The sequence below is a fragment of the Cupressus sempervirens genome, chromosome 9 (assembly GCF_028749045.1).
Source record: "Cupressus sempervirens isolate cs-2001-9-10 chromosome 9, ASM2874904v1, whole genome shotgun sequence".
NCBI lineage: Eukaryota > Viridiplantae > Streptophyta > Pinopsida > Cupressales > Cupressaceae > Cupressus > Cupressus sempervirens.
In genome coordinates this window covers 283,650,276-283,674,541 of record NC_143126.1, presented here as the reverse complement: position 1 = coordinate 283,674,541, position 24,266 = coordinate 283,650,276, and the positions used below count along the sequence as shown (strand labels likewise).

General features: G+C 32.2%; 1 protein-coding gene across 1 annotated transcript in view; it reads right to left on the bottom strand.

Annotated features, from left to right (window-relative positions):
* Positions 1 to 24,266, bottom strand: part of LOC149538543 (aminopeptidase M1-like) — a 368,334-nt gene that overhangs the window by 319,067 nt on the left and 25,001 nt on the right. Inside the window, exons 4-5 of the mRNA XM_089799851.1 lie at positions 18,597 to 18,783; positions 18,405 to 18,498 (exon numbers count right to left, since the gene is read on the bottom strand). Coding sequence (XP_089655977.1) covers positions 18,405 to 18,498; positions 18,597 to 18,783 — 281 coding nt within the window. The remainder of the gene's footprint in view (positions 1 to 18,404; positions 18,499 to 18,596; positions 18,784 to 24,266) is intronic.

Here is a 24,266-nt window from a genome sequence, read left to right as displayed (position 1 = left end):
AGTATCCTTAGGTAAAGCTTTAGTGAATATGTCAACAATTTTCTCTTTTGTGTTTACATATTCCAATTTCACTTCTTTGTCTTGGACTAGCTCTCTCAAGTAATGATACTTGATAGCAATGTCCTTTGTCTTTGTGTGCATAATAGGGTTCTTTGATATATTAATAGCACTTGTGTTATCACAATAGATAACCAATGGATCGATAATTTCTTCCTTCATACCTTTCAACAATTGTTGATCCAAATGATATTTGAACAAATTATTGTTGCTGACATATACTTGGCTTTAGCTATTGATTGGAAAATGTAGTTATGTTTCTTGCTTCTTCATGAAATTAGTCTCTTTCCTAGAAAGAATGCACCACCATTTGTTCTCTTCCTATCATCAACATTTCCTGTCCAATCAGAATTAGTAAATACCTTCAATTTAAACCTATCATTCTTCTTATAATATAATCCATAGTCTTTTGTTCCTTTTAGATATCTTACTATTCCCTTTATTGTCATCATGTGATTGTTCTTAGGACTTTCTTAAAATATAGTAACTATTCCAATAGCTAATGCAATATCTAGTCTACTATGAATAACATATTGTAATTTACCAATTATTGATATGTATTGTGTCTAGTTTGTAGTGCCTGCCCTAGTTTACATTTTTCTAGATACATTGTTGCTATCATTGCCAAACTCTGTTAGGCCAGTTTTATGTTGATGGTTAGTAGCATTATTTTGAGACTATAAGATATTGTGTTATAGATTTAGCTGATATATCATGAGATTGCTTAGACTCTACATTTCATGTATGCATGATGATTATTACATTATTCTCAGTTATTGATGATGTTTAGCTAAATGGATTATTATATGTGTTGTCTTATGGATACTTACCTCATACTGTATGTGTATGGTGTGCATGTTTGTTCTCTTTATGTATGGCATTTCTGATGTGGTTAAGGAAGGGAATCGTAGTCACCTGCTAGTTGGGATCTACACGATGCACCACTTCCTGCCACTGCCTATTTAGCTCAACATATATATATATATATATATATATATATATATATATATATATATATATATAGTATGTACATGCATAGATTTTATGCAAGTTGTAGGTACTAGGTATCGACTTTTCTGAATTGCCAGGATGAGTGTACCCTAACGCACTATCTCAATGGTAAGAGAGGGGAGATAAATTCTCAAGTCCAAATCCTAAACCCTTAAACCATTTGTCCTAAAAAGGTAGGAAAAGTATCTAAAATGTTTTACCTTCCGAATGCGTTAGATGACGTAATTCGTGATTTTAACCCCTTAGACTAATTTTGTATGGATTGTTCTATGATGGGTTTTCATATTTTATCTTGGAGGTCTTTGGTAAATTTTCTATAAATTAAGTCTAAAATTAAAAGATTTAATTATTTTGGGAAAAATTAATATAATATTTTGATATTTTGATTTTAATTAATTAAATGGGAAATTAATTGAGTAAAAGGATTAAAAGAAATTAAAATTAATAATAATAAAAATAATAATAAAATAATAAATAAATAATAATAATAATAAAATTAAAATAAAAGTCATAAGTCTATCTAGGAGTAAGTGCACCTCTTGATTGTATGTATGTCTACAACGCAAGAGTTAGCGTACAAATTAAGCACATGGTGTCTACAACCTTGTGACTCATCTAGAAGGTTGGAAAAGGCTCATGCTTAGTTGTCAACACTTATCTTATCTTCTGGTTGTTTCTAAAGACATTCTAGGTGCTTCTTGAGAGGTCCTTTTATTCAAGCACTCCTAGTAGCTCGAGGAGCATATTTAGGTGGATCAACAAACATTGGAGAAGGAAGGGGCTTGCTCTACAGATTCTGAGGAGAATTGAATTAGCATCAATTTCCAGGATGGAGGATAAATATTAATGAGGGGGAATTTATAATTGCTTTTATTAAGTTTTCAATTGATCCATTGAAACATGATGGGGGTCATTTTCAAAATAACGTATATATAATGAATCCTTGGATCACCTTAGAGAATTGTTTTCAACAGAGTTATGGGGGAAAATCTTTAACTAATTACACGGGTTAGATAAAAGGATGATGAGCTATGTTTCTTCACTTGATATCTAAATTGAAAAATGAAAATTGAGAACCCCATATTTAATTCAACTAAGTTGTTTTAACAAACCAAAACATGTGCTTGCATTTTGTGTTTTCTCTATGCTATCTGTTTTGGGTTTTTGGGTTGACTAGATTGTTGACCAGTTATAGGACGTCTACCAGAGGCTCGGGGGTTATGATTTGTGATGTCATGATGATGTCTTTTGGATCTCAATCTTTTTAAACCCAACCATGGTTATGAGATGGCATGCTTTGTGGTGTGTGTGGTTTACTGATTGATAATGTTTCTAGTCTTCTTGTGTAAGTTGTGATTTATGTAACCATTTATGAGTTATCAATCAGTTGTATTTGGATTACTTTTCACTTGCTTTGATGGGTCTGAATTGTTTATCTAATCTTGATGATGTCATGATGAGACATGTATGACTTGACCATTTTGGAAGTCTTTGAATAGTGTTATTTTGAGATATTTTTCAGTTGTTCGATGAGAACCGATGGACACTGTGATTTGTCATTGATGCTTTTTAATTGCTCATAGAGAACTGATATGTTATTATGATCTTTATGATGCCTTCCAGTCACTTGTATAGGACTGACGTAATTTTGTGATTTTGTGATTTCATGAGCTTAGGGTAGGATATCTACATGTAGTGTCGGCAAGTGGCTTGCAATGGGGGTCGGGGCCCTAAGTGGATGCCAGGGTAACTCATTGTAAGTTATTTAATAAGCGAAAACATTACACTAAATACTAATTTAATGAACCTAGTAAGATAATTTTTTTTTCTCGCCCACGCCTCGAGTGCTAATATAGACTAGGATGGTAGTAGAGAGAACGTTTAGTTGCGACCTTGCATTCCGTAGTATGCCTCATCCAGTATGAGAGGAGACTAGTGACCGCATAGGGATCATTAGGGGGTCGAGGTCTATAGAGAGACTACCAAGGTAACTCTAGTGTGATCCATGCGATGACACTTTCCCACTTACATAGTAGGTTCCTACGTGTCTTGTGTGCCTCTGGGTATAGATGTCGATTTATGTTGGAACCTTTGAGTTAATATACTTTTAAGATTCCTGTAATTGGAGAATATTTGTGTTATGAGATCTGATAACCTGTTTGGGACTTGAGATTATCTTCTCAGCGTGGTGGGAGTAAGCCACTTAGATCCCACGCAGTCAGGTGGTAGTGCTTTTTCACTCTTACCATTAAAGATCTGTCTGAGACACCCATTCTTTGTTGGCATCTATCTTCATTCTGTTCTTGGATTATGATGGAGAACACGTATCCTTATATTGATCATTAGAATATGATAGATGATTTTATTTACTTATCTTATGCCTTATTTTGCATGATTAGATTTCTTATGCATATGTTGTAGCATGTTAGATTTCTTTTTGCATCTGATGTAGTATGTTTTAGGAGGGACATTCCTACTATGATAATACCAATGATCTCTTCGATGACTTGGGATGTTACGCACGGAGGGATGGCTAGGGCCCATGATGGTCTAATGATGCTATTTACGGTTGGGAGGAACTGTGCACTTAGATAATTATGTGTTATGGTTATCTTTTGCGATGGATGTTTATATCTTTTATGATGTATAGAATATGTTTTCATTTACTTTATTGCACTTGCATCATGGATTAGAATAGGATGATGTACTTTATTTTCACACATGTATATTCTTTTATGTCTTTCATACCCTGTGACATGTACAGTGGATGATTGAGCATTCTGGAAGTTAATTTACTAATGGACATTTGGAACAAAAGTATATTGTTTAAGAACGTTGGACTTTTCATTATTATTTCATGTGGATGTGGTGTTAGATGGAATCAATATTAGTTAATTTAAAAGTGATTCAACATTAAGGGATCCTTAAGGAATGTAACCTATTATGTATGTTTATGTATACTTTCAGTTGAATGTTGTTATTGCTTCCGCTACTATGTGTATGTTGTGAATGGTTTCACTTTCATGTTTCCAAAAAAAAAAAAAATGCTACCAAACTTAGTGAAACTTTAAGTTAATTCTTTTGGATCCCTTGGCGGGGCGTTACATAGTTCACATCAGCAGAATTATCATTCTTAAATAGTTTATGTCAAGTAACCATAGGTGTACCCACTAGTTTAGAATCTTCCATGCCAAAAAAAATTAGTATCTCCTTGATATATTTAGGTTGAGTAACAAAGATACCTTGCTCCATTTTATACACTTGTAAAACAATAAAGAATTTAATCTCACCAAACATTGAAATTTCAAATTCCTTCTTCATTTCATTAGTAAAAACTTTTCATAATGCTTCCTTTCCTCCAAATATAATATCATCAACAAAAATTTTAGATAACAATACCTCATTGTTCTTTCCAATCTTCAAGTATAGATTGTTTTTATCATTTTTTCTTGCAAAGCCAATCTTTACCAAATAATTATGTAGCATTTCATACCATGCTCTAGGGGATTTTTTCAAACCATATAAAACTTTGTGCAACTTGCATACCATGTTCTTGTTAGGATCCACAAATCCTTCAAGTTATTCAATGTATACTTCTTCTCCCAATATCCCACTCAAAAATGCAAATTTGATATCCATTTGATACACCTTGAATCCTTTATTGTTGGAATTACAATAGGAAAGGTAAACTTCTGAGAGGGTGAGGGGATGAATTAGTAGTTTAACCTTGGTCCCATAAAACTTTCATTACATATATATCTCATGCATTCAATGAGTAAACTGAAATAACATATAAAGCATATATATTTAAATCATGTAAACATGTGGGTGAATGCACAAAGTTGGGTCACAATTCTGCGAAATGAGACCTCTTAGAAATGTGTACCCAATTTTTAAAAATGGGCACCCGTTTTTGGCTTGAGTACCCAACCCTAAATTTGAAAAACAAGCACCCATTTTTTAAAAAATCAGGTACCCATTTTTTATTTTCAAAAAAGGGTGCTCGTTTCTCAAAAAATTAAAATTTTAAATTTTTTACAAACGAGTACCTATTTTTTAAAAGTAAAAAATGGATACCCAATTTTTTAAAAATGGGTACCCATTTTTTTTAAGTAAAAAAAGGTACCCGTTTCTAAAAAATTCAATCTTTTAAGTTTTGGGGGGATTTTACATGCCACTTTTAGTTTCTAATCTTTTGAATTTCAAATAATGGGTGCCCATTTCTTACAACATGAGATGAGATTTTTTTTTTCCCTACTCGTATTTTGGTTTGGGATAGGCTTGGTGAGACCAAGCCTATGCCTTGGCCTCTCGAAATTTGACTAAGGCACTGAACTAACAAATTCATGTCTTGCCATAATTTTTAGAGGGTCTTCCTGATCAAATTTTTTTACGAAACAAAAACCCATTAAAGCCCTCACTATTTTGATTTCAAAAATATAAATTTTATAATGTTATGATTTTATTTACTATTTTTAAAAAAAATTAATCAAAGGTGGTACCTAAATGTAAAATAGCGATGTTCACTAAAACTTTAATAACTTTTTTATTTTATGATTTTTCTTAAATTAATTTATATGTCATCAATCTACATTCAATTCTTTTGAAGTTTAAAAAAAAAAAAAAAAGTGAAATTTTGATCAAATTATGGTGTCTGTACACGAAAGGTTTTAAAATTTACCTTTATAGCCAATTAAAAATTAATAATAAAAAAATTATTAATCAAAAAATTCAAAAAAAATATTCTCATCAATCTTTGGTGTGTCAGGTAACTCTGTTTAAAATGATTCACAAAAATTCATTTATTTGTGTCAAAATTTTGGTATCCATACATGAGCGTGGTATGGTCCTGAAACATGTATTTATAAAAAGTGGTTTTTAAAGATCCATACCTAAAAAACAATCTATCATATGGGTATACAAATAAATTAAATATTCAAAAAGATCCCATGCACTACAATTTTTATTTCTAAATTTTTTTTTTAATATTTAATTTCTAAATCGCTCAAATCTTGGCATCAATTGACAAAATATTTCAAAAACAGAAAAAACACTTCCACTTTTTGGCCAAAAGTGAGACCCAACTTCTTGCACTAACCTATGTAAGCATTCACACACATAACACCAAATATGATTACCCAAAAACCTTCCAAGTGAGAAGGTAAAACTAGGGTGGGGATGACACTTACAAATCTTCACTACTATAGTAATAAAATGTATCTAATGAAGGTTACAATTTTTTGACCTTGCAACAAATGCTAAGTGCTTACATAGTTGTAAGCTAAGCATCAACCAATTTCAAGATCACTTAGCATCCATTGACATTTCCATCACTCAAAAACCACTACAAGTTCGGCATCAACTAGCCATTTTTCTAGCTTGGAATCTTCTAGCATTCCACTAGGCATACATAGAAAATATTTCATGCTTGGAAACAACATAAAAAACTTAAAGTTTTATCTTGAATTCCTGACAATATTTTGCATCTTTATTCATGCTAATGTAATCTTCTTAGTACTATCTCCTTTAGAACTGATGTATGATATAACTTTTAAATAACAGTCTCACATACCTCTTGATTTATTAATTTGATGAAGTGTGATCACCTGACCCATTGGGTGAAGTGATCCCTTCTCCATTTGATGTGTTGCAATCAACTTTCTTTTTCCATGTCTTATTTATCTCATCTCTGATGTGTTCAACATCTGCCTTGCCTTTGCCTTTATCAAATTCACAACGTGGTGACATTGACTTTCTTGGGCAATAACTACTAATGTGATTACTCTTCAAATAGTTGAAACATGTGGTTTGACTCAACCACCTTTAGTAATTACCTCTGAAGTGTGTCCTAATACAATTCTCAGGAACATGTCCATATTCTTGACAATAATGACACTTATGTCTTGTATCAGAATCCCAATTATAAGAGTTTCCCTTGTTCCTTACCTTTATTTTCTTATTTTATGACCACATGGGTTTGGATCTACATTCAAAAGCTCTATGTCCATACTTCTAATAGTTGTAACAATGTCTTTCAAATCTTTGTGTATGCATGGTCTTGGTTCTACATTCATGCGCCTGATGACCTTATATGTTGCACTTATGGTAGTGAACCATGTTCTTAGGCTTGACATTCTAATTTGCAATCTTGCTCCTACACACATTAGTAGTATGTCCTTTCTTACCACAATTATGACAAGTAGGTTTAGAGTTCTTACCTTTATTGATCCATTCTTCTGCACTTTTGGATGATTCCCTTTCTTTAGTGCTTATATAACCTGGTCCAGATGTATCATTATTGGATCTAGGGGATCTCAAAAATTGCTCAAAGTATTTGATGTCTTTATTTGGATTGTTGAAACTTTTAACAAATTCCTTTTCTCTCTTTAAGTTATTCTGCAATTGTTCATTCTACAATTTCAATGTAGTTATCTCAATGTCTTTGACATTTAACTCGTAGTTGGCATTCATCATTTGACTTAGAGTATCTAATTGCATGTTGGAAATCTTAGTTAGCTCTATCGACTTCTTTTCTAGTCTAATGGCTAGAATTCTTTTGTCTTCTTTAATCATGGTTTTTTCTTCCATGGCTTTCTTTTTTTGTTCAACCACTTCACATAGCAATATGGCTTGTTCTTTTTGCTCTAATTTGAGATTTCTAATTTTCTCAGCTTGGAGTCTATTCTTTTTTATTAGATCTGCAATTGCTACACCAAATTCATTTGAGTCTCCATCTGCAAATAGTTTAGTAGTGTCTATCTCTTTATATTGTATGTCATTCTCTGTAATAGCATTTTCTTTCCTTCTCTTCAAGGAATTCTTTAGGTCTTCTCTTGCTTGATTCAATTGATGTAGTATGAGATGTATTTCAATCTCCTGGTAAGTGAGAAAGTAAAACTGGGGTGAGGATGACACCCACAAATCTTCACTACTATAGGAATAAAGTGTATCTAATGAAAGTTACAATGTTTTGACCATAAAACATGATCTCTCCTATAAAATGTTTTCCCTATTAAAGGCTTACAAAGACTATTAGGTCTCACCTTGTTAGAGGATTTCAACACCCTATTAGAAGTGTGTTTTGTTAAAGGATTTTAACTTACAACTAAGTAAGCACCCTACTAAAAGATTTCATATAGCCTATTAAGACTACTCTATTAAGAGATTTGACTAAAATCACCTGTTAGAATGTCTCAACATAGATCTTGTAGTTGGCACTTGATTGCTTGATAATAGATCACCTCTATACAATGTATTCTTAATCCTTCTTGATCAAATGTCTCAATGATGTATCCTTTTCTCTATCCTCTATTCTACTCTAACTGATTTTGCAATTCACTCTCTCTTCATAACTTCTAAGTCACCATGAATGCTCTATTTTTTTTTCATGCAAACTACCCTCCTCACTCCTTCAATTCCTTACACACTCGATTGATAGTTTAGGGTTTTTCATCTTCCTTAAAAAGACTTTGGTGGCTTAGGGTTAGGTATGAATCTACGGTTGAGATTCATCAATTTTTTTGCTTAATCCTTCCTATTTTATGATTGGCAGCATGTAACTGCATAGGGAATCCAACTAGAGATTCGTTCTTATCTCCAAAATATTGTAATTTACCTTTAAGTTGGATCAAAAATGATTTACATAGTTGTTTGTGCTATTACAAAAAAAATGTCAAAACTGTGTCACTCAGCATTGTTAGTGTAAATAATTAATTACTATGTACACTTTACTTAAGTTTACTTAGGTTAAATATATTATTTTATTAGTTTTCATGTAGACACCTAGGAGTGTGTAGTCATATGAGTTGCCTTATTGACAACATAGGAGTTTTCATATTCAACTGAGTTGTCATGTAGATGACACAGTTGTTCGCACTCTAATTAAGCACATGGTGTCTACAACATCTTTTCATGAGATACACCTATGTAATCTTATCTTCTTAACATTTTACAAACTTCTATGGTTAATGGAGGATAATCCACTCTTTGTGGACATGTGCTTAGTTGTGAGGCTTATCATTTTGCTAACTCCTAGCCATTTTAGATGCTTTCATATATACGCACTTCTAGTGTGTATACATCAATGATTCATTCTCATATTGTTACTATGACCATACATCATTTGGTCCATATTGTGCTTTGTTCTTGAGCTTCTTGATCTTGGTGTCATTTTTCCCTAAGGAAAATTCTTACATGGTATCAGAGCTACATCAATCTTCATCAAGGATCACATTATCACAACCCAAGTATGCTCTTGATCTACTTTCAAAGTTTCACATGAGTGATTGCAAAGTTGCATCTACTCCATTTCTTTCATGTGTTAAGTTAGAAGAAAAGTGTTCCACTCTACTTGTTGATGCTACTTTGTATAGATAGTTAGTTGGAAGTCTCATCTACTTGACACATACACACCCTGACATATCCTTTACAGTTGGCATGGTTTCTTGCTTCATGCAAGAGCCACATGAATGTCACTAGAAGGCAACTAAACACATCCTACACTATATCTAGGGTACACATACATATGGGATATGTTATGCAACTGGTACTAGACTATAGTTAGTGGGTTATACGGACTTAGACTATACTAGAGATATTGATTCTCACAAATGCACTTCAGGATATATGTTTCATACTAGTTTCAGCCCCATTTGTTGGTAGAGTAAAAAGAAAAACATTATTACTCTTTCATCGACTAATGCTAAGTATTGAGGAGCAATGACTACGGTGATAGAGGCTATTTGGTTATAGCATATTTTGAAGGAGTTTGGTTTTGACATACCTACACCCATAGTCATCCATTGTGATAATCAGAGTGCCATTGAAATCTCAAAACATCCAGTGCAACATCAATGCACAAAACACATTGAGGTTCATATGAACTACATCAGAGAGATGATTCATGAGTAGGTCATTGCATTATAGTATTGTCTTACAGAGAAACAAATTGTAAACATCTTCACCAAGCCCTTCACTGAGGTCAAGTATCTTCATTCGCGAGATCTCTTGGGGATGCGAGATTTTTCACTAGGGGGATCACATGAATCTTCTCTTCTTTATTATACATATCTCTCTTTTGCGGGGAGGGCTTTTCCCATGAGGTTTTCCCTCTTTCTCCATTTTTAGAGAAATTGCATTTCATTGCATAGCATTGTATGTAGAGATTTGCATTTATACATGGGTATCTCACATAGCCTAGTAGTCGAGACCCATTATGCATTTTCATCATAGCTTTTGTGAGCTTAAGTGCATTCCCCTAAGTTGCACTTAAGGGAGGGTGTTAGTATAAATAATTAATTATATTTACAATTTACATAAGTTTACTTAGGTTAAATGAATTATTTTATTAGTTTTCATGTAGACACCTAGGAGTATGCATAGTCATATGAGTTGTCTTGTTGATAAAAAAGGAGTTTGCATATTCAATTGAGGTGTCATGTAGACAACATATTTGGTCCCACTCTAATCAAGCACATAGTGTCTACAACATCTTTTTATGAGATACACCTATATAAGCTTATCCTCTCATCATCACACAGACTTATGTGCTCAATGGAGGATAAGTGAGGCTTATCATTTTGCTAACTCTTAGTCATTCTAGAGGCCTTTATAAACAAGAACTTTTAGTGTGTATACATCAATTATTCATTCTCATATTTTTGTTATGATCATACGTCATTTGGTCCATATTGTGCTTTGTTCTTGAGCTTCTTGATCTTAGGGTCATTTTTTCGTAAGACAAATTATTATAGGTATTTGATGTCTCTGATGCTTGGCATGACCAGTCCCTTTATTATGGCTTAGGACCTACATTGCTTGGCATCCACTATTTACTCAGCTCCTAAATCACTTGACACGGTCTATCTACTCAGCACTTGAGTGACTTGGCACATGAGTGGCTCGGAACTTACGATGACTCAGCATGGTCTAATATTTACATATTGTGCTCAACATGTGCTACTAGTTTAGCATGAACTAAGTAAATGACTTAAGTATGTTGACACTCATTTGTCAAAACCAATCTAAGATCAAAATTTGTAAGTAGAATATGCAAGCAATTTTCTTACTCGTAATCTTGCTACAAGGGAAAATGTTTATCCATAGTCAACACTTTCCTCTTGTGCATATCTTTTGCATGCCAATCTAGCTTTATTCCTTGTGAGTTCACCTTTCTCATTCATCTTGTTCCTGAATACCCACTATTTTTCCAATAACATTTTTTTCTTTAGGTGTGGATACTAGAGACCATGTTTTTTCCTTTTAAATTTGTTCAATTTCTTCATTCATAACTTGTATCAAATCTTCATTCTTCAAAGCATATTTCATAGATTTGGGCTCAAACTCACAAAGTAAGCATGTATCACTTCTGAGTCTTTTTCTTGTCATAACACCTAACTCTTTATCTCCAATGATTTGTTCAAGTGAATGATGTCTTCTCACATATTTTCCTAACACATGATCTTTCCTTCTTTTTTCTTCAACATGTTGGTCTTTTAAAATGATTTCAAGCTCATTCTTTTTCTTTTTTAGGTTCTGGTTCAAGTTCTACATGCTCAACCTTGTCCTCCCTTTGTCTATGACTCAACATCATTTATCTATTTCTTGACACCCACAATATATTGCTCAATAGTTGGTTATTTCAACTCAACATTCTTAGTCTCTTGAGGATCTACATCTTTGATTTCTTGTTCAAGTGGAGTACCTAGAGCACTATCATTCACATAAATGAATGAACTGTAATCTTTAGATTTTTTCTTACATTCAACTTCATTTTTCTCTATATATTCACCAACTTTCACATTTGCACTTTCCACAACTTTTTAGTGTTGTAATTTAAACACTTATAAGCATTTCTCTTGGTGGAACCTCCTAGGAATATACCTTCATCAATTTTAGCATCAAGTTTTTCATTCCTATTTTCTTTAAGTTTGTAACATTTTCTTCCAAAAACTTTGAAATATTTCAAATTAGTTGCATAACCATACCATGATTCAAAAGGTGTAGCATTTGTACCTTTATTGACTTGCACTTTGTTTAGAGTATAAACAACTATACTTATAGCTTCTCTCTAGTATTGCTATTCTTCTCCATCATCATTATTCTAGAATAATCAATAATTGATGTATTTCTTCTTTTAAATGTTCCATTTCAAGGAGGGGTCCTAGAGATAGACATCTATCTTTTGATTCCTCTATCATTGTAGAATATGTTGAGCTTATTGGAAATGAATTTACCTTCTTTATCAAATCTCAAACACTTTAGATTCTTCCCTATCTAATTTTCAACTTTGGCCAAATACCACTTAAACAATTGAAAAGCATCATATTTTTTTGTAAGAAACATCACAGTCATCATTCTACAATAGTCATCAACAAATAGAATAAAATATTTATCTTTATTGTAGCTTTGAAATCCAATAGGTCCACAAAAGTTAGTATGAACCAATTCCAAAAGGTCATCAGATGAATATGTTTTTCTTTTGAAACTAACTTTGTCATTTTTCCCAATTGACATTGTTTACACATAGCATTGTTAGCTTTCTTTAGTTTAGGATAACTTCTTACTCTTTTCATTTTACTAATGCTAACTAAATTGTCAAAATTTACATGACATAACCTTTCTTGTCATAACCAAATATCTTCATATTATGAAAACAAACATGTCTCATCAAATAAATCTAGGTAGAACAAGTTACCTCTTGTTTGATCATGACATCCAATCAGTTTACCATCATCATCAAATATGTTGGCCTTTCTGTGATGAAATTAAACTCTCTAACCTAATTTGTTTAACTATGAAATAGTCAACAGATTGTAGTTAAGTCCTTCAATCTAGTAAACATTGTCACATTTTATCTTATCAATTAGTTGAATTTTCCATTTACCTTTCACAAGATATGGAACATCATAGCTCACAACTTGTCTTGCAAATTATTGTAATTAAGGCGCCCATGTGGGTTAGCATATTGTACTTGAGAATTCTATAATTCTACATTTGAAGTGCAAATAAGCAGTCCATATTTTGTTCTCACATTGGTTGTTGTTTCTTTATTTCTACTATGAGTTTATGGTTTTAAGGGGAGCACCCTTCATTAAGTTTAGCACCCTTCATCATGGTCAAGCTTCTTCTTCGCTCTTCTTCTATATCCCTAGCTATGTAAGTCCTCCGACTCAAGGGGAGATTATCATCTTCTTCTTTATCATCTACATCTGCCTTAGGGATAATTTCTAGAATCTGAGGGATGGGGGTGATTTTCTTTTGTAACTTCCCTCTTCTTGTCCTCTAGACTAGCTAGTAATTCTTCCTATGCTTTCTCTTCTGGCTCCTATTCTTTCTCTTGTCCAGGTGGGGGCACTTGTGTAGTATCTTGGGCTTGAGCCACCTCTTCATCATGAGGCTCTTTAGTCTCAGGCTTAGCTTTCTTTGTTGAATCTCATTTCCTCTTAATCTTCCCTTGATATGCCCTAAAATACCCAACTTCCCTCTCCTATTGATATACCATTTCCATCCTAACTAGGGATTGAGCAAGGAAAGTTAGTACTATAACTTTTACACCTTTACCCTTAATTGGGCGTGATCTGGCTTGAAGGATAATAGCTTGCGGAACTGGGTCAAGGTTAATCTATTCCCTCGTCAATTGAATTATGTAGCTAGCCCTATGGTTAATATTTTCATTCTCATCCCTATCTCTTCATTCATGATCGACCTATCATAGATTTTTTTGTGGTTGTATAATGGATGTAAGACATCTTGTCTATCTTTCTTAATAGCATTGAGAGGGATCTTTATTTTCAAGGTCGTCTATGCAAGATATAGAGTCATCCTACACTAATCCCTTATTTGGATATCATGGTCATCTATCATGTTCGTCCAATGATCTTTTATGGCATCTTCATGCACAAACTGCTTTCCTGCCAAATGCTGAACTCTACCAGTATTATCAAAATAAGGGAAAGGGGAGTTGTATTCTTCCAAGGGATATTGATCCCACTCTAAGCCAAAGGTTTTAATATCTTTCTTTTCTTTACCTCAAATACACCTATAGTAATAGGACATACCCATGTCTGCTTATGTTGATTTCTCACTATATCATATGCCGATGTGAGATGTCTTGCAATCTGCAATAAGATGAGCCTATCTGATGGATACCTTTGGAGTTTCTTTGGATTCACCATAGTACTAGCTATCTTTAAGTAAGTGAATATTTTAAACTAGATGTAATAGGCATCAATCTCTGCAATCCTTTTTGTTCCCTCTACTGACATCCTCTTAGCATAATCAACCTCTATGAAACAGATGATTGCAAATATGAAAGCATTATTCATTATCCAAAATTCTTTCCTTTGATCTAAGAGCTTCTTCTTTACCAACCAAGTGTATACCACATAGGGCCAAGCATTGGAATCTTGCATGCTTCCCTTCTTGTACAATCCTTGATAGTCAATTGTCCTTGCCACCAATAAGTACACCAAGTATGATGCCTTTAAAACTTAGGTTCAACTTTAACTCCTACCTGTTGTTCATCTAAGTTTTCACTCAGTATTGTAGCCCAATCAATTGGCATTTTGGCTATTCTGATGGTATCTATGAAATAGACCATCTAGATGTGAAGATGTCTAGTTATCAGTAGACCCATAATTCCATTCAAGAGTACAATAGCATATTTGAAGTCATCTTTCATATATCTCCTAGTCATGTCTACCTTTCTAGCTCTACATCCCAAGGATGTTCCATCAATCAAAATTGATGATTGTATGATCTTTGTGGCCCTTTTTGTCATTGTCCCTATACAAACTTTCTTCTTGATGATAATTTATCTTCACATACTAATCAGCTTTAGGGAGATGGAATACTTTCTCAATATTCCTAGGTCTAAGGTCCAGGACTATCTTCCCTATGACACTTTCAACAACTCTTTCTTTAGACACATAGCTTTCTGCCAAAGCTGTAATAAGCTCCAAGGATTGCACTGATGTAGGATGAGATGCCATGTTGACCAACCCTAATCTGATAAGTGTTGACACCATTGAGGATCTCTCTTTAGGCTTATTGTGGAGTACAAGGAATGTGTTCCAGTATATGTGTTCTAACTCAGTATCTCTGATCTCCAAATGTTCATCTTGAAAGCGTGATTTCATTGGTGCACCTTGAAACTTGAAAATAATGAGTTTTGGAGAAATATTTTCAACAAGTGAGGATGATGAGGAAGCTATTTTATCTACACAAAATAGAAAATCATTAGTCTAGAGAAGTGAAAATTAATCCCTAAATAAACCCTAATTACCAAAAAATCAAACCAAAAACACCAAAACCATAAAGAAATAACTAAAATCCCCCTTAAAGCTTTGGGTAGCAATTTAGCACACCTTGATAGGTATGCTAGGTGTCCTTAATAACCTTTAAAAGGTCATTGTGTGCATAGGTGTGCACCCTTGTATAGTGCACACATGTGTCTTCCATGTGCAAAGGGGGACAAAGTAGTTTAAACTACTAAGGGTTTGCACATGCACACCTTGATGGGGTGCGCATGTGTGCACCCTTACTTAGTCTTAGGTTTTTTTAGTGTTCAAACAATGGTGCACAGATGTGCACCTTGACAAGGTGTACATCTACACACCATTACCTTAGAAGTCTCTAGTTAAGGGTTTGAAAGGTGCTCATGTGCACACCTTGGATAGGTGCACATGTGTGCACCTTTTACGTAGGTGTTTTAAGATTTTTTTTTAGGATTTGTGTTTTTTAGGTTTCTAGCACAAATGAAGGTGCACATGTGTGCACCTTTGATGACTATTTTGTTTTTTTGTTTAGGTAAGCGGAGGTGCACCTTGAAGGGTGCAAAAGTACGATTCTCGAGGGCGCAAAGGAAATAAGGAAGAGAGGGGAGGGGGTCCTAGGATTTTATAGGCTTGAGATAGTGCACACCCTTTGGAGGTTTGCATCTTCACAAGTGCGCATGTGTGCATCTCCAAAGGAGAAAAGTGCACAATTGCACATATAGCACACCTACGCACCTTGGATAGGTGCACATGTGCACTAGGTGCACTAGTGCACCTTTTAGCACGAAATTCACCATATCACTCACTTTTTCTCAATTTTGACATTTGGGTTACTTAGTTAAAGGACTAGAGCTTAATTTGGACTCCAGGTGGAGTTCTAAAAGAGACAAAAAATTTAGTAAGGTGTCCCCATTTCTCAAAGAAATGAGCCATGTGTTGTGAAACCACAATAGGCAGGATATGTTAACTTGTAAATATTGAATATCTTTCTCATGTGAGTTTGCATGTAAAAACTAGTGTATCTCAATATTAAGTCTTTTAAATAAGATAATTTCCTTTAAGATTCTATCTATTTTTTTGTTATCTAAAATTTGGTAAATACACTCATGAAAAACTAGGAATTTCAATTTAAACCTTAGTAGAAAGGATATTTCATATATTGCCCTTAATTAATGATCATGAAAGTGAAGAGATTTCCACAATACATGACAATCATGCAAACACTTTTTAGATTTGATTGTGTCTAATTTTTTTTACAAAAAAAATTTGAATCAAACTTTATGAAGCATAATCACTCATAATGATTGAATATATAATGATAGAGTATAAGGAAAAATATGTTATTCATCTTGATAGTTCATCCTTGTGCTCTCTTATACTATGTTTCATCCTAATGATGGATCACAAATTGTGATTCAAAATGTTGATGCTAATAAATTAAACAATTAAATCCAAAAACTCTTGCATGATAATTGTCATGAGTTAAAATATAGATCAAAGATATCATAAAAGAGGAGAGAATGATGTGTGATAATTGGTATGTAAGCTATAAAGTCTCTAATTCACCTCTAAGAATCATCATAAATGAACAATCAATGTTTAAGTATGGATCAACGTATGATCCTAACCTTATGAGATTACCACTTGCATGTGTAAGCATAGAAATAGTGATGATGAGTTGACACCACCATGTTGAATGTGAAATTTTAATGTCACCACTTCTAATCTAGAGGAAAAATTATTGGTTGATAAAGTTGATAAATTTTATTAAGTGAATTATAAAATAATATTAAAATAAAGGGGTGGATATTGAAACATGAAATAAAATTAAAAGACAAGTTGTGAAATTGCAAGAGTTGTCAAGTGTCAATGTTGTCATTAATAGTATTTAGAATATTTAGAAATAATAAAATCCAAAGATGACCAAAAGGGTCAAAAATTTGGTCCTAATTATTATCAGTGGATTCACATGCAATATATTGAGTTTCACTTAATGTATCATGAATATGATTAGGTTTGTCGATGCAAATTGACCATGCTTGAATGAAGTGTATAATGAGGACTTTACGATCACAAAATACAATGAAATTGATGTAGAATGATGTCATATAAATAATGTTCAATAGAGAATAATAATCATTGACAAGAACTAGAAAAAGATGCCCATATGTTCGGAACTCTTAGTGTTTATTTATTGTCTGAATTGTTCAACAAAAGTTATCTTTGGCAAGTTTTGGTCTTTTATATTTTCAAGGAATTATGATGTTTACACTCTTTGAAACAAATACAAAACAAATGCTCATTAATGTTGATACACCTATCACCAAGCCTCAATTAGATGTACAACATTTTATGATAAAAACTTATATCTCAAGTATCTATAATTTTTAAATTTTTTTAACTTCATTAAGTTTACTATTATTATTTTATTTTATAATTATTAATATTGTATCGAGTTTATATGTAATTTCAATAAGTTTTTATTTTCTAATTAAGCATGATTTATATACATAGCCTTGTATCCACTTCGTTAAGTACCACTAATTGATTTTTTTTTTAAAGTACAAATTTTGATCTATGTGCATTCCAAATTCCAACTCCTTTTCACATACTAAATCCAAAACAAGAAATTAAGATGTAAACCTCAAGTTTAGGGACATAGACATCTCTCTTCGAGTCTATTTCACGAAAGAGAAAATCTAAACGTAAAAATGAAATCTTTCTTAGGAGGTGATTGAGTCTTTTTTATTAGGATATAAATCATATCAAAATAAAAGAACATTTAATCTACCAATAAAGGCTTAAATTAGAATGGAAACAAAAATAAAAGAATGAATAGGATAAACTTATAAGGCATATTTTAGTCTACCAATAGGATCCAAAAATAATAATGTAAATAAGAATAATATGAATATATTTAAGAATGTTCATAAAGAGATCAACAAAATAAATTATATTTAATGTACATTGATATTCTAGGTTGCAAGAGATCAATTTATAACTATCAGACATATATGGAGCACTAATAAAGAAAAAGAGCATATAGCATAGGAAGTGTACTTGGTATAAAATGGAAGTGTACTTAGTGCAACATCCAATGCAAACTTCCCTTGATTTTTCTTCCCAACATCAGTATATACACGAACTTTATTTCCTATAGTTATGCAACAAATTGACAATGTGAGTTTCACTACATTACTCACACATGATTTCTACAAAAACTTTCTTTTGAAATACAAAATATATATGTACCTGTTGCACTTATTCCTTCTATATAATCAAATTCTCCCACAACAATTGCCACTAAATATGTGGACATAAGAGGTGATTCTTCAAATGACATTTCCTTAGAGGCTCCGTCAATTTTTTCTTTAATACATGGCATATTGGACAAAACTACACGATCAACAGGTGCTTGAATTGTTATTTTAAACTTTGCCTATGAAGATGATCAAAAATATGTTATTGTGGATTCTATTAAATATGAAAATATTTATGTAACGTTCAGAACATGAATCAAATTAAATTCACAAAGAAATATTTTTTTAAGAGTCCAACAAAGGCTTTTCATTTTTAATTATCTTGTCATGTTTATATATCAAATGTTCATTGATAAATATCAATTCAAATTTGTGTTCAGTGAAAAGATATTTTAGAAGAGGAAGGCATTGTTAGTGGTTGAGAGTCTTCTAATAGTAAACTTCTAGGAGTTGTACTTTTTCAAGTAAAATCAGACAATCCTATTCTATTTTCTAAAATCTATTTTAGAAAATAAATAATAAATAGTCTGCAATTCTTTTTTGATGAGTACATGCATTATTTTAAATTAAATATATAAACATCAATTTTATTTTTTAAAAGGGGCATAAGGTTACCCTTCAAAGTCACATTAGGAGTGGATAGAAAGAAATAAAATTTAAGGTACATGGAAAAGGACCAAAAAAGTAAATATGAACATTATTGAAGAAACTTATACAATAAGAGGAACATGATATGAAGGGGAATAGGGATCTTTGATGTAGAAGCATCCAATCGTGTAAGGGAAATCTTGTATCACCCAAAAATATGTTGAGTGTTATTTTATGTTTAATGTGTTTGTATTTATAGATACTCATTTGGGCCTACTAGAGATTCCAACTCTCATATTCCTATTAGTACATTTTTGGGTTAGTGCTTTTTAGCACCTTGAGATACATACCAGTGCAAAAATAGGTATTGTGTAATAGAGTCATAATCATCATTATTGTGTAATAGAGCCATAATTGTTAATGGAACCACTCTCAAAAAGAATAAGGTCAAAAGGTTTCATTATTTGAAAGTTATTTCAGTCTTAAGTTTCCTTGAGACCTCCTAAAAACACTTCAAAGTCAGATTCGAGGTACTAAACATCCTCATATGGGCTCAAAAAGTGTTGAACAAGAAAAGATAGTCCATATGTGAATAGAGTGTTTGGAGAGAATTTTGGAAATGTGAACAGTTTGTTAATCAGAGTCCTAAATCAAAAGTTATGCCTCTCAAAAGTTAGACTACCATTTTTGAAATCTTCTAATTTTGCAACAACTTCTGACGTGTCTTCTAGAACCTTCTATTTGGTAGTGGATGTCAAATGGCATAATATAAAATTTATTGCTAACCTAAACCTAAATTGGGATACTTAAGGTCAATTCTTGTGATGTAAAGGTAGTTTTGGTAAAGTCCTAGAGAAGGTATTGTGAGAAGGGTTTTCTCCAGAAATTGACAATATTGTAAGCCCATAGGGCATGCATTTGAGCATATTTTTATTGTAATGAATGTAATAGCATATCATTTCTAATAATAAAGTCTCATTTTTTGTTGTGTTCATTTTTTCTTAGGTTGCACCCTCATCAACTTGACCATTAAGTTTACCCTAAACATCAGTAGATTCTATAGTGAAGTTATGAATAAAATTGTTAGCATGAATATTGAAGTATTCAAAAGGAGGAGATTGTTGGCATGATTGGAGAGATGATTGAGTAGTTTTCACATAGATTGATTATTTATGTGTTGAATTTATGACTTCATTTTCCATTGATGTCAACATATATGTATTTTGGTTGTGATAGTTAGAGCTATAGAGGAAATATTGTTCAACAAGGTCAATGAGTAAGGAGTTGTGTTATACGGGACTAGAGTCATGTTTGTGGATATGTTTAGATTTTATGTCTATGTCTATGAAGAAAAATAAGGAGGACAATAGTTTACTGTTAAATAAATTTTATATGTAAAGTGAGATGGAATTTAGTTTAGTAGCCTTGGATTATGTTTAAATACATGTTTTTGATGATGATTTTGAGGTAGCAGAATCTAGAGTTCGCTTGGTAAAGTTCATTAAATGTTAACATATGATTTATTAACTATCATCCAAATTCTTGGTTATATTATTTTTGGGATGTGTAAATGTAATGTAACATATACTTTAATATCTTATTGAGGTTCTATATTATTCAATATATATTGGGGAAGCCTAAAGGATTAATCAATTATTTATTAGAACAAGGTATAAAGGAAGATGTTTGTCTTGGTTAAAAGAGTATCACATTTTACTGTAATATTGATGAGTGGATGTAAACTTGATGAGATTAGAATAGAGCATGATGATAGAAATTTGTTGAGAACTTCAAAGGAATTGTATTGGAAAAGAAGTTGTTGTATTGGTCAATTCACCCTTGGATGGGTTATCATAGAGATCTATTTTACGGAATAATTTTGGAACACTTTGGATAGAAGGTTCACTTGAATTTATATCAACTCCTAATAGGGATGGAACAACTCCTAACAAGGACTCACATGTATTGATTATATGTAATTGGCTCATAATAAGGTCACAACCTCTTGTAAATAATTTTTATATTAGTACATCATCTTGTGGGCATCATTCCAAATAGGGTTTTTATTCTGAGCAAGGGTTTCCCTAGTTAAAAGAATCTTGTGCTATTGTGCATGATTCTTACCTTGTGGTTGTTTCATATATTGATTATATGATCTAGATTTGATAAGATTGATTTAAGTTGTTTAAGCACAAAAATGATTCACCCCTATCCCTCTCAATTATATTGATGGACTTTACTTTCTAACATTTGGTATTAAAGCATCAAGTCCTTGATCAGAAAGTTTAACACCTTAAGGAGATCCATGGAATTTAGGAAGGAAAGTCCAAAAATTGATGGAGAGAACTATGGAAGTTGGAAGGAGAAAATAAAGAAATATTTGATATGCATGAGAATTGACTACTGATTGATTGCAAGAGATAGTAAAACTATGATAGAAGATAAATATTCAAAAACATGTTCTTTTGAATATAATGAACTGTTCATGTTTAACATGTATGTGAGAGAGGCACCAATCATTTCTCTTCCTGGATTAGAATTTGTTGACGTAAAGAACTTGCAAGCTTCTCATGTTATTTGGATTACATTACAATATCATTTCGAAGGTGATTAGTATGCAAAGAAATCTAAACTATAAAATTGGAAGGATGTGCCTCATACTGCTAGAATGCAAGAAGATGAATCTATAAGGTCATATTTCCAAGATTAGTAGTTGTTTTAGGGATCAAGATTTGCTATAGAACTATTATAGAGGATGAAGTAGTATTGAAAATCTTAAGGTCTTTACCACCTACTAATAAGACTAAGGTAATAATTGTGGAAGATTAGTATACTAGAGAAAAATAAGAATCAAAGTAGAAGATAAAATTCTTTTAGAACCAATGTAAAAATGGATAAAAGAGAATTAAATAGGAGTGCAAGTACAAGTAGAGACTATGTTAGATATTGGGAAATGAAGATAGAGGAATAAAGGATCATAGATGAAGGTCTTTCATTACTTATGAGAATAAAACCTAGAAGTAAAAAAGCTTTTTGTTGTTGGACTTGTAAAGAATTTGATCATTTTTCATAGAAATGTCCTAAAAGAGAAAAGATGGCAAAACGTAAGAAGCCCTATAAGTCAATGATTACAAAAGATTTCTTCATTGTTGATGAATATGATAAAGTTTTCAAAGCCATAAATTTCTTAGAAAGTGATGATAAATATAATTCAAAACAAGATTCATTTCTATTAAAGAGGAAACTCTTGAAAAAGAAGAAAAAACATTACTATCACATGTAGAAAAGAAAATATTGGATCATAGATAGTGGATGCTCACATTATATGGCTGGCGATATAAATAAATATTTTGAATTTAAGGTTATGATGGATGAGTAGTAAGAGTTTCTAACAATGCATCATATCCTATTAAGGGGTAAGGATATATTACACTTGATGGGAAAACTAACACTGAATATGTCTATGTTGTTGATGGATTGAAACATAATTTGTCAAGTGTAGGACAATGTGTTGATAAGGGATATGATGCAACCCAAACCCTTCAAACAATAAATCAAAAGATGATACAACACAGAATTTTTAGAATGTTAGAATTCAAAGATGTAACCCAAAACCATTCAAACAATAGATCAAAAGATGACACAACACAAAAGTTTCAAAATGTTAGAATTCTACATTAAACTTTTTCCAAATTTACTCTTCATTTACATTGAAATGCCTACTTATTACAATTTCAATAATTACCATAGTTGGCAATTTTTTTCATTTTTGGTAATTTTCAAAACTCATCCTATGAATCCTGATTTTTCCCAAGAAAAACCCCCAACTAAAGAAAGATGAATTTCCAACTAATCTACAAGATCAAGAATATAATCTTGGATTTATTAAAAAAATAACTTTCTAAAAAACTAAAAAAACACAAAAATCCAAATTCAGAGGTAAAGATGAAATTTCAGACTCCCATAAAAATGTTGAAACAACCACCTATTGAGTCAAGTTATGTCAACAATCCAAATAACTCCTCACACAATTGCCTATAAAATTTCAGCCAAAACCCACATCTGAGTCAAAAGTTACGACCCCCAGATTCTCCTACATCAGGATACCTTTTGAAATTCACTAAGAAGGCATGCATAAACAAAGACACGGATGGTAAACTTATTGGAATGGGTACAAGGATTAAAGATAATGTTCTCTAAATTGAATCCTACTAGTATGACATGTGTGGTCACTAAATTTGATGATAGTTGGCTATGACATAAGATATTTTGTCAAATAAACTTCGATAATATTATGAAGATCAATATAAAAATGCAGTAAGAGATCTACCAAATATTATGAAACCTTCTAACATGGTTTACAAAGAATGTGTGATGGCTAAACAGAGAAAGAACTCTTTTCCAAGTAGGATATTCAGTACATCAAATAATTTGGAAATTATCCGCACAAATTTATGTGGTCCTACAAGAATAAGATCATTTTATATTAAAATTTACTTTATTCTTTTTGTTGATAATTTTTATAAGGATGATGTGGATATCATTTATTAGAGAGAATTATCAAGCTTTTGATAAATTCAAGTTATTCAAGACTAGACTAGAGAGTGAATTTAGATTAAAGATAAAATGTTTAAGATCAGATAGTGGAGAAGAATTTATCAAACTAATTCAATAATTTCTATAAAGGCAATGGGATTAAAAGGAAATTTTTAGCTCCTAAAACACCACAATAGAATGGAAGAGAAGAAAGAAGAAACTAGAGCTATGATGCTTGAAGGAAATGTATCACATATTACAATTAGAAAGAAGCAGTAAATGCCATAGTATACACCATGAATAGAGTATAGATCAGATGAGATGCTAGCAAGACATCCAATGAACTTTTGATTGGATGTACACCTACTATGAAATACTTTTGAATCTTTGGGAAAAAGCGTTATATCAAGAGAGAAAATGGCATATGAAAGTTTGATCTTAGAAGTGACGAGGGTGTATTTCTTGTATAGTCATTGAAAATCAAGATACATAGATGTTTTAATCAAAGATTGAGAATAATATTTGAAAGCACTAATGA